This window comes from Tinamus guttatus, unplaced genomic scaffold (genome assembly GCF_059628265.1).
Source record: "Tinamus guttatus ecotype Peru unplaced genomic scaffold, ASM5962826v1 Tinamus_guttatus_pri_ptg000314l, whole genome shotgun sequence".
NCBI classification, from domain to species: domain Eukaryota; kingdom Metazoa; phylum Chordata; class Aves; order Tinamiformes; family Tinamidae; genus Tinamus; species Tinamus guttatus.
The window spans coordinates 5,207,340-5,219,440 of NW_028288848.1; the positions used below are offsets into that span (position 1 = coordinate 5,207,340).

The 12,101-nt window shown below is 47.5% G+C and overlaps 1 protein-coding gene across 2 annotated transcripts in view; it reads left to right on the forward strand.

The window, feature by feature from the left end:
- The window catches only part of SH3PXD2A (SH3 and PX domains 2A), a 239,068-nt gene that overhangs the window by 105,057 nt on the left and 121,910 nt on the right, over nucleotides 1-12,101 (forward strand). For both annotated transcript variants that reach the window (XM_088528649.1, XM_088528650.1), the window contains exon 5: nucleotides 5,229-5,320. In XM_088528649.1, the coding sequence (XP_088384775.1) occupies nucleotides 5,229-5,320 (92 nt within the window). The remainder of the gene's footprint in view (nucleotides 1-5,228; nucleotides 5,321-12,101) is intronic.

Consider the following 12,101-nt stretch of genomic DNA (forward strand, 5'->3'; position numbering starts at 1 on the left):
TAGAGAAATATCATCATGGAGATGATTCAGGCAGTGCTTTTGCTCAGGCCATAAGGAGTTTTGAAGCTTCAATGAAAAACAGAGGACTGGGACATACAAGGAAAGATTTCCAGAGCTTTTCTCATCTGTAAACTTAAAATTGTGGGGTCTGGGTGTCCTTATTGATAACCTGAGCAAGTTACCAGCAGACTGAGTTTTGCCTGTAAATATGTGCTGCCCACTGGAATTGGTATCTCTGGATGATTTCCCTCTGAAATGCAGCCTTGGAATTAGCTTAGTGTGATTTACAGTCTTCTGGGCTCATTGAGGCTGGTTTTCTTCATTTTTCAGGAGCCTGTGCCAATGGGAAAGAAAGAGCAACTTTATAGTGTTGCTTTGTCAGAGGCATTTTAATAAGGTTTTGATGTCTCAAACACACGTTCGGTGTGTGCATGTCCAATATGCACTGCCCTATGTTCAAAGGAGACCTCTCAGGTCAGTGGTTCCCAAAGCCACCACTCTCCCTCCATGAAGACTCAGAGCAGCGTTTGCAGACTTGCACCTCTGAGCATTTAGGTCCTGACTGAGGAAAGCATCTTAGTTCAGAGAGATTCTTAAGCACATAAAATGCCACTGTCATAAATACTCACTTAAATTCATCACATGTCTTTATGTTGTCCCAACTGGAGGTGGCTTTAAGTAGGTGCTTAAGGGCTTTTCTAAAGCAATGCTTAAGTACCCAAATGTACACGACCTAAATAAAAAATTGGATGATGAGCAAGTCACAGCAGTGCCAGAAAATACTGGTCAGTCTTCTATTAGTGATGTCCACAGCCTGAGAGATCACGCTTCAAAAAGCAAAACATAATTACCCGCCATTGGTGTCTCAGTCCTTCAGTTTCAAGTTTGAATCCCTGAGCTTGTCAAGGCAAATACACAGACATTTGTGTTTATATCCATTGTACAACTAAGGTAGTGCTGAATGAAAATGGAATTATAGTCCTGGTGAAGAATGAAAATATTTAAAGGAAAAACTATTTAATTTACTCTGTCATTTTTTCATACTTTTTGGAATCCTGATGCATTTAGACCAGCTGCTGTAATAAGAGCTCATTATCTGCAGCGCTCCCCTCAGTACCTGGAGCAAGACCTGCTCTTCTGGTGCGTTATGTTTTGTGTCAGAGGCCCAGCTATGGTCCTGTGTTTGTGTGCAGGGCTGGGATTAACCTCGGGGAGCATCAGGGATCTAAGAACTGCGTGTCTGGACTCCCTCACCAGGCTGTGGAGAGAGATAGTGAGTGATTCACCCTGTCCAAAACTAAATGTGTGTGATGGGGTGGATAAACCACCCGTTGAAGGTGCTGATCTTTCTCTAGTGACTACAGAAGTTGACTGGACAAGTGTGACCAGTCTCCAGCATTAGTCACATTAAGTTTGGCGGGGTGAATATCATTCTGCACGTACATATACATGCACTTACACACACATGTATACCCCTGTATGAATGTATGTGAGACCACTTTTTGCAAATACACCCGCATTATTGCAACACAACTGTGGGTGCATACCTACAAACATGCGGGGGTTTAGAGCTGCTTACACAGGCCTTATGAAGCCTTCTAGCTGTAATGCATTTCCATTAACATGACTGCAGTTCATGTAACCTTAAGCAGCGAAGCCCTGCGTGGGCCAGGTGCCCTGCGTTGCTGCACGCACCGTGACGAGGGCTGATTGCTAAAGCCCTGGCATCACAGCTGGGCTAAGAACCTTTTGTATCACCCAGTGATCCTCCGAGATTCCCACGAACCCATCCTGTAGCGAGACATCGTTATGGGCTGCAATAGCCCACGGAAGCCCCTCTCCCATGGAGCGCGAGGGGTGCGAGCGGCGCCCGCGGCACACGGAGCGCCTCGGTGCGGGGCTGCGATAGCGCTCAGCGTTGTGCGAGGATTCTGCTGCTGGCCCTTTCCATCTCACACCTTTCCTGTGCAAATTCCGTGCTGATTCTGGACGCTCGTTCTTTGTAGCTGCGTGTGTTTACCACGGCTTTCCAAGTCCTGGGAAGAATGTCACTTCCCGCTCCTTTTCATCCTTTCACCATCTGTTTTCTTCTTTTTCTTTTGCCTTCTGCCCTTGGCCCTGCACTCTTCTCTTTAGACTGTTCTACCTCTGCCCTGAAACCGTTTTCCTGGCAGTGCTGGAAAGGTGCTTTTTGCCCTTGCAGAGTGACAGCACAGTGTCCCTTGTCTCTTCAATGCGCGTTTTGTTCCGTCCGGGATCGCGCAGCATTTGGCTTGCTCGTGGGTGGATGCTGGGTGTTTGCTGAGGATTTTCAAAACAACATTGCTGCCGTTTGCCACTCTCCAAAATCAATAGACTGATTTTACCACATTTTATACTCTTTTTGCACTTTCTTAGCTTTTCTTATCCTTTTTAGGGGCTTGTTTTTTAATCAAAAAGGGAATAAAAGTTGTCAGGCTCCAGACGTTATTCCTGATCTTCTGTAAAGGCATGCCATGACAAGGCTATGGTGGGTGCATTTCATTGCAGTGTGGTGTCCTGGGCTGAAGATTGCAGCACGCTGGGAGGTGATTCAGAAGCAGAGGAGCCAGTCCTGCCCCAGGGCCACCGTGTCCGCGTGGTGCCTGGGGTGGATACATGGGTGTGGAGACAGCTTCAGCTGCTGGATTTTTACCCACTGCTCCCTGCCTGTGAACGCCTAGAGTCACCAAGGAGGTGCTAATTTTCAGTTATCCCACCGCGGCCCAGCAGAAAACACAGCATGGGACCACTGATTCATGGGGCAGGATTTTTTAAAGCTTCCATGGGTTTAGAAACACAAATTTAAAGGGCAAATTGCTAGAATTTGTGCTGCTCTGTCAATCGAAACCCACTCTGTGCTCCAGTTCAGTGTGGACATCTGCAGGCTGCTTTCTAGGGAGGCTGGACACCTGCAGTGTGTAGGAAGTGGCAGTTCTTGGAGGAGGTGTCTGATGTCCAAGACCCACCAGCAACGTGTGACTTGGGTGCTCGTGTTCCTCTAGCAACGACACGTAGCATTTACTGTGCTCGCTCTTTCCCCACTGACTGCAGAAGATCAAGCCCTTAAAGGTTTCACTGTAGATGTTAAATAGCCGAGACTTGTAACCTTTCTGCAGATTAGGTAAGTGTTGTCAATGGGTAACTGAAGACATTTCCCAGCTGAATTTGACGGCCAGGGGTTAAGCATCGTGCCCGCAGCGAGGGGTGCGAGCAGCAGAGCCGTGGCCGCGTCTGGGCGCGTGGGCTCCCGCGGGACGGCCTCGCTCCCTGCGCAGCCTGGCTGCTGCCTGCCTGGCGTGGGGTGCAGCCTGCGCTCGCGCTGCCTGTGCCGCTGCCGTGTCCGTGCTGGCCGCGCGTTGCTCTTCCTCGTTCGACATGCCCAAACTGTTGCTATTCCCGGCAGTTACTGACTTCCCGGGGCTAGTCCTGATTTGCCAGGTGGATACGTGTATTTATGCACGGCAGGGATAAGGGCAGACAGCTCACACCTTTTCGGTAAGATAGCCAGATTGAGTGGATAGCAACAGAGATGAGGGCATCTTTCATTCAGAATAAAGCACTTCAGTTTTCCATCTGCTCTGTTTCATCCTGCATTAGTGCAGGAGCCAGCAGTGCCCTCTGTGCACGCTGCTGGCACTGGGACCTGCCAGGCCATTTCCAGGCTTCTGCATCTGATGCCGCTTCCTCATTGCAAGATATTCTCTGCTCTGTAATGGCCAAAGGTCACTGCCTCATTCTCCATAAGCCTCCTGGTATCAAGTGACATTTCCTTGTGTTTATGTAACATCCCTCAAGCAGGGAAACAGAACTATAGGTCTGGAAGCACTAAACGTTGAATTTTGGGCCATCTCAGAACAGGACCTTTTCATCTGCCCCGGGAGACTTGCTGCTATCCTTCATGCCCGCATGCAGGAGCAGTCTTGGAAACAAACTCCACCACTTCTAGAGCTGGGTTAAACACAAAACAGCGAGGTTTGCAAACTGCCCTGTCCTGCCTCAGTGCTTTGGCTGGGCCTCCTCGTGTGTGTCCGACCAAAATAAATGAGATGTCCCACGGGTTAGTATAAACAGCTCGCCCTAATGCACCTCCATTTAGCCTTGGTGCAGTTTTTCATCCGTCTTTCAAGATTGTTTGTCCTACTTTCAGCTGGTAAAAGAGCCAGACAATCTCACTTTGTCAAACAGGTTTACAGCACCTCTAAGAAGCTTGCTCTATATTTAACCGCTCCCGTGGCCTGTTTGCAGCACAGCTCAGCGCAGGAGGCGGTTACCTCCGGGCCTCTCGTCCTCTCCTGCTGCTCGTGTCTTGAGTGGATCTCCAAATCCATCACGCAGAGCTGCTCCCTGTCTCCTCGTGGGCAGTGGGTGCCTGCTTGGCCTCTCCTCACACTGCCAAGCCTTGGCACCTGAACGGCAAAATCCCACATCTCGGCACGTTCCCATGCTTGGCTCATCTCCCCAGCTGCAGGCTCCCTTGCCGGCACGCTTGCATGCGAGGTGGTTCCTTTTCCTTCCTAGGTCATGCTCAGTGATGCTGAGCGTGTTGGAGTCGGTGCCCCCGAGCCCGTCAGGGAGGCTGCGCAGACGGATCTGAGCCCTTGCAGCGAGGCGCTCGCTGCGAGACGTGGCCTCCGCACCTCTTCTTGCAGGCAGTTCATCAAACTGCCTTTCCTAGCGACTCAGGAGCACAGTCTTTCTTATTTTTTTTCACCTCTGCTTTTTCTGTTGACAGTGCTTAGAGGAAAGCCTTCTGGAGCACGTTAATCTATTGTGTTAGTGGGTGTTGAGTCTAGATTTTCGTTATTAGAAGGTGTGTGTATTGAAGTGGGGCCCGGAAGCGCCGGCTGCGCTCTCTGAGGTGCTGTGGAAACGCAGGTCACAGAGCGCGGCTCCGCCACGCAGCCCTTACCTGCCCGGCAGCAGGGATTTACACACGTGGAGCAAATGTTGCTCTTCTGCACATGGCAAAAAAAAATACTGTAGCTGCCTCTGGGTACCATCACCTGTCTAAATTCAGTAAAAATTCATTCGCAGTCGGCACATGCTCTTCCCTATCTCTGTAAGTAGCCAGGCCTGCTATTTCCCTGTTTATTTCCTTCTCCCTGTCAAGATGGTTTGGCCTCCCTTTGCACTGTAATTCAGATGTTTGAGGTCATGCTTTTAACTTGTTTTTAACTGCTTCTCCTACCTCTTGTTTTCCCTTGCAGGCGCTGGTTAGGCTTCCTCCTCATATTTCCCAGTGCGATGAAGTCTTCAGGTTCTTCGAGGCTCGCCCGGAAGACCTTAACCCTCCCAAAGAGTAAGTGCCACGCTGGGTCTCCTTTGCTGCTCTTTTCTCTTGGATGAAACAGAAAGAAGCTGAAGGTCATTTGGTTTCATTGCCTCTGTAGGTGTCGGAAGAAAGTCTGTAGCTTTCAAGCTACCTAGGAAATGCCCATGCAACTCTGTATAGCCCTGTTGGATATGCGGAGGACAGGAGAGGTGAGGGAACCCTCAGACACAACTTTTGACCATCCTCCACCCTCCCTCTTTTGTGTTGCTTCTTGCTGATGGTTGTAATGAGGGACCCTCCCCTGGCTTGTGGGTTTTACCTGATAATTATCACCAAAGAGCCATTTTAGTTCCCAAAAGCTCTGGTGCAGCAGCCAGGGGGAAATCCTGCCAGTGAGCACTCAGCTAATAATTACCAGCTGCTTCTTTAAATGTACTCCTGCCCAGAGATACTTAGTTATGTGACGGGAGCAAGATCATGGGCCACGGCCAAAGTTGTCTCTGGAGAATCTATTCTTTATAAGCAGGAAGCTAAGAAAAGGCCGGGAAAGAAGTTCCCATTGAAAACAAAACAGTCGTGGCTTTTACCTTGGAATAGACGGTCTGAATCACACTGATGCAGTCAGGATTCGAAGAACAGCTTTATCCGTGGAAAGCTTTAGCAAGGGGGTATTTACAAGCAACAGTGCTGCCTCACCCGGTGCTTCCTTCTCTCCTTTGCGCCGCACAGGCTGTATTTTGTTGTGCTCCTCAGTAAGGTTTCGGCCAGGCCGCGTTACACGCTGTGCTGCTCTGTCCTGTGCTTTGAGACGGGACTGCAGACTAACAACTCTTAGGGGTTTTGGCCTCTTTAGCACATGCAGAACCTATAGTTAGCAGGAGGGTTGATATTGACTTTAGCTGTCCGTGGGTCAGCCCTGGTTTCCTGCGCTGGTGTAGAGGAGAGGATGTTTGCACGTTTTGTTTTCAGACTTTCTCTCTTACACATACGCTGTTTTGTACAAGGGTATATATTAAAAATTGAACAAAAGGAAGCAGTGTTAGCACAGCTGAAATACTTTATTATTGTTATTTTTATTTAATAATAAGAAGAGTAGCTTTAAAATTAAGCTATTCTGCAGAAAAGAGCAGCTCCTTTTATTTCCTCGACAGTCTTGTTTTATAAAAATGTCTGTGGTGAGTAGAAACAGTATAATTGTGTGTTTGCTGTTAAATTGATACTGCAAGCTGAGAAGCAACAGGAGCAGCAGGGTAGGTGCATGGTCAGGGGACCTGTTGACCATTACAGTTTTCATTTAAGGACAGTAAGAAGGTTTGTAAAGGTTGTTTGATCCCAGGACATCCATCTGATGCGGGGAATCTCGGACAGAAACAGCCACCCAGAAGAGGAGTAAGAACCCGAGGTTACAGGGGGGGCCTCCTGTGGAGGATCTCAAACAAATCTCGTGAATCCACTTTAAACCCTTTAGCACTCCTGTCTGCTCCCTGTGCTGATACGGAGCCCATAGTACTAGGTCTTGATTTTCAGGACTGGCCCTCTGCAAGGCAGGGAATAGAGACCAACGCTCATAGCCGGGCTGGCACTAACCACTACATTGTGCCTTTCTCTGGCTGTTCCCTCTTATAAGTTGCCCAGGGCCTTTTGCTGAGCTCACTGTTCAACAGCCCTTGTAGCCATTTTCAATTTATCCTTTCACTCCCCTCAAGGAAAAACAAAAAAGACTAAATTTTCTCAGCTCGAGCCTTGCATCTTATTCCAACCTAGTAATAAGTGTGATTTATTTCCCTGAAAATGTAGAGAAATAACCTGATTAAATCTCACTTCACTAATGTCTGCAAGACATTAATCTAGATGGGTTTAAACAAATCCTGCCTCGTCTTCTGTAAGCAAACAGATCTTAGGGAAGGTGTCTAAGGTTTCTGCTGGGAGCTCTTCACAAAAGATGTATTGTTGAAACTGAAGATTAGTCTCTACAAAAAGATGATGTAAAAGCCAATGGAAACATCTTAGTGTTTTTCTTTTGTGAGCTGAGGGGGAAGGGAGGAGGTCTGAGGCTGGACCACTGTGTAGGGTCCAGGTGAAGGACAGCACCAGCGAGACCCGCAGCAGCAGCGGCTGCTGCACACAGAGCACAGATGACCAGGGAAAATTGTCACAATTATTTTATCTTTTTCTTCTGCTGCCACTTTTAGCCCTCAGTGCAGAGATTGTTCATATATTGGTGGCCTGGTGTTGGCACAGCACTGGACTGTTAAAGGAGAGCAAATATTGCAGCGTGAGGAAGGAAGGCACTCACTGGGGCTGGCAGAACCAGGTTGTCTCTGCTGCCTTCATGTCTTCCCTTGTGTGCAACGAGAAGCCCTTTAGTTACACGATCACCTGCTCTGTTTTACCACAGAAACCCAGGCTTGCAAGGCAGAGCCCAGCCAAGAGTTTATTTAATTAATTTCCAGGAGTGTAACCTTAATCCCATGGCCATTTGGTACTCTGAGTTCAGACAGTTTGTTGCGTTGCTGCGTGTCAGGTGAGTGGTGAACGAGCACGTGCTCCTAGTTAGAAAAACATGGAAGCTTCAACTTCAAGGGAGGATGCCGGGACAAGCAATTTGGGGTGTGCTAAGAGGTGTTTGTGTGCTTAATTGCTGATCCATGACTTACTGTGATGCACATGCAATAATTTGTCTATTAGTACAATGATTTAGGTATAAATATGTGCCCTTCACTTCTGTCCCTGTGGTCTTAGGAGAAGTTGGCGTTTCCCCCTAGTCTCTTAGCACTTTTTCAAACGTTTTCCCAGGCTGTTGCTTCTGACTCCTCACTGCCCCACGCTCACCCCATCCCCATCGCCATCCCTGGCTGCGCGCGTGGTCCGAGCTTGGCTCGCGGGCGGCTCCCTGCAGGGCCCTTTCCTGCTCCTGCAGCTCCTGCAGCTCCGTGCTCTGCGCTCCAGCCGCGCGGAGCAGCTCGCGGTACCGCCACGAGGAGAGGGGGATTTCCAGCACTGCTGTATCGGGCTGGTTTGGTTGGTTGCGTTTGCTCCTCAGGTTTCCCGATTACGGTTTTGGTGGCAGTCCGGGCTTTCCGTGACAGCAGGCAGGTTTCCCTGTCAGCTCTGCTAAACCTCCTGCTTCTAGAGCAGCTCGAAGACAAGTGATGGGGAAAATGTCACCAGAAATCGCAGCACGGGGACACAGTCGCCTGCCCCTGCTCCTGCCTGTCTGCTGCTCACGAGCCGGGCAGGGTTTGGAGCTCCAGCCCTGCGTTCACCCGCTCTGTGCAGGGAGCAACAGGCTGCAAGCCGCACGCTCTGCCAGAAGGCAGCAGTTTGCAATTGCTTAGGTTTGTAACTTGAGGAATTCTAGGGTTTGAACAAATGTATATGTGTATAGGCAAATGGTTGGACGTACCAGGCCGTGTATTGTTACAGGAGAAGTTACTGTATGGTAAGAAGAAAGTGCAGTTTTCCCCGCGTTGTTCTAAGGTAAAGCATGATGTTGCTGAAAGCCATTCATTTACAACCGGTGGCCTCTGTCAATAATTATAATTATTAATAACTGTGCCAGGGGTGGATTCATTTCAGACTTCTCCTGGGGATTTGGATTCAAGGCTGAGGTCAGGCCAGGGCTTACAGTCAACAAACAAAATCTCAGGAATCATTTTCTTAATGAATGTTTTTTACTAAAAATAACAGAAATACCCAAGGAGCAGGATTAATCAATTAGACATTGCATATGGTCTACCGCTTTTAGGGCTTTTTTGCTATGTGGTTCAATATATCACAGCCTGACTGTTCATATGAGAATTTGCTTTTTTTCTTTCTTTTTTTTTTTTTTTTCCCTGGACCTGGCTCCCATACAAGAAGTAGACCAAATGCCAAGGATTCAGTTCCCGAGACTCTACCCCAGAAATTCATGTAGGCTCAAACAAGAGATTTCTGTTTTAAACCACCAATAGTAACAATAACAATTGAATTTAAAGGAGTGTTTCTTATCTGGGAGTATTTTTCCGTAAGAAACAAAAAGGGGTTTTTAAGCAGCATGCAAATTCAGGAAAATGAGGAAGCTTGCTAAAGCAGATTGTGTAATATTATGAGGATTCATACAGAAATTAGACTCGATGATGAATGTCCCTTTAATAAAGTGTTTTTGCAGTCCTGAGACATGAGCTGTACCAATCATATCTCCATCACATAAATATTGGTGTATCACTCAGATACGAGGATGCCGACAGTTACTGTAAAATGCAAGGTGGGTTTTCTATTTATTCTTCACATATTACAAATTCCTGATTATGAATCAGTAAAGAAATGGCTCGAGTACTCCACTACCCATGTGAAGGAAGCATATTTTAGTCTGTAAATCCACTGGTGTTAAAGCACAGTTCCCTAATTCGCTTTATTCTATCCATTTTATCTATACCTGGGAAGTAAATAGGAATGCAGGAGAAGCAGGATAAGACAGTTAAGACCTGCTGTTCTGAAGGAAAGAAAGAGTTAATATTTTCAAAAAATGACTTCACCATGATTGAGATTTATGTAGCTAAGCAATAACCTGTTAGGGTCAGTTTTACTAACAGACTTGCATGGTTACTACTAATTGGTCATCCGGCTATTGATTTCAGTGGGATTTTAGTTTCACCTGGGGTTTTCCCTGTTTGTTTCCGACATACAAAAGGTTTGGTTTAAATATCATATGGAGGACACTGAAGCTTGTTACTGGCTGCAGCATTAGTGATACAAGCAAATAATTCCATCTTCCCAAGAGAAGATTTGAATCTTTTTGTTACTGGGCCAGTAAATGGAGAGAGGAATTATACGTAGATAAGTATCAAACAATACAGCTGGGGGGAAACAGGATGCATGTTAAACGAAATAGGCTCAGCAACCACAAAAAAAAAGACATGGAAGAGCAGTAGCTGGAGCAGCATACGTTATTGCCGCTACCGTACAGCGAGAGGTCGTGAATGTTGTGTTTGGTTTTGCTCACGCCTTGCAGAACTGCCTATGAAAGGACACAGGCCTGACAGCAGCAAGGATAGTTTAATTTGCTGACACTTGGGACTGGCAGCCAAGGGCACAGAAATAGCTTCTGCCCGGGTTGCTGCTGCGGCGTGCGGTCACGGGCACAGGATGGATCCCGTTCCAGCTCAACGTTCCTGAACTAAGGCTGAGGGCACCAGAGTTAGTCTGAATTCATCGACACAGATTTAAGACAATATGTGTGTTTTTTTCTGTAGTCGAGTTGATACTGAAGGGTCATTTTGAAAGGCGGAGACGTTGACTTCAGAAAACAAATGCCAGGCCCTTTGGCTCAAGTGCCTTTTTCCTGTCCAGCATTTTTTGCTCATATCCTAAAGAAACAATCACTGCTGATACCATCTGCCAATGCCTATTTTGTAGATTAGAAAGTAATAGTTTACATAATATTTAACTTAATAGGATTCCATAGGATTCCTTCCTTCTGGAGAAGTAGAGTTTAGTGGTTAGTACAGGGACTCAGAAATCTGCTCCTTTTTCATCTGCTCACTGATTCATTTTGTTGTGTTGGAAAGGGCCTCTCAGGCCTTCTGTGTCCATCCACAGGGTGGTGTAGGTGGTTGGGAAATTTGCTAGGAGGCTTTATTTGTGCTTTTGGTCCTGGTAAAGAAACATTGTTTCACAGTGTAATTCTAGAGATGATCGGCTACCAGAATATGTATGTATGTTTTAAATCATCAGGCAACATTGGAAGAAACATTGCTTCTAAAAGCTCTCAGCAAATCCTGCACTGCTAGTGCTGTGTATTTAAAAACAGTTTGCGAGGCGAAAGAATGAATTTATCCATTTGGCAATGGGGAGAACCTGGAGTAAAGAGGAAGGATTGGAGCAGAACCAAAATAACTGGATTCAGAGGTTATCGAGCTTATATCTGTATGTTCAGCCCTGTTAAATAAGGTGTTCTGGAGGTCTCCATTTAACGCCACTGTGTTGGATTCGAAGCCCCAGAATAGGAGCAGCCCATGGGTCTGAGTCATCCACCTTGATAAACACTTAGGAGACCTTTGGGTGCACGTTGGAGACGAGTGTCCAGTGCTGCTGCTGCTCCTGGATGAACCTGGTCCTGAAGGGAGGAGGTAGGATGGAGGTTTCCTCGCCGTATCTCCATTCCTTGCTCCGCGGTGAGCCCCTGCCGGCAGGTTAATCGCTCGCCCTGGGGTTTCTGTCTCGGGTGACTCATGGCCTGCCGGGCAGGAGGGGACGGGCTGGAGTTTGCTTTGCACTCCTGCAGCGGAACGGCACTCGGGCAGCCTTGTCCTTTGTGCATCGCATCTGTGGAAAACCAGAAGAGGCGGCTCATGTTGCAGATGTAATTATGTAATGGAGAAGAATCCAGCCTGCCCCTGCCGTGTCTATATTTAATATTGCTGGACTTTGTTTAATGAAGATCTTTTTCCGCTCTGAGGCAGCAGCTGCTGGGGACACACGTGTTCAGGAGGTGTTTGCTGCCCGGGTGATGAATTGTCCCCCTGTGGCGCTGGGGTCAGATGAGATTTTTCAATGCTCTGTGCTCCATCGTGTTGCTTCTTGCGTGGCTTTGCCTAGCTGACCTGGGCAGCTCCTTTACTTTTACCGCCTCTGTAATAGAGTAGCCTTGTGGTTATGGAAAGAGTGGGCTTGTGTGGTGCATGTGCAACAAACGTGCAATTCTGAACCGGGAGGAGGCAGTGTAAGGTGTTCCACTGAATTCGACAGGATTTTATCAGGCCGCATATGCGATTCTACACGTAAATGAGGGAAGGCTATTGCTTGAAATGGTTTATACTATACTGAA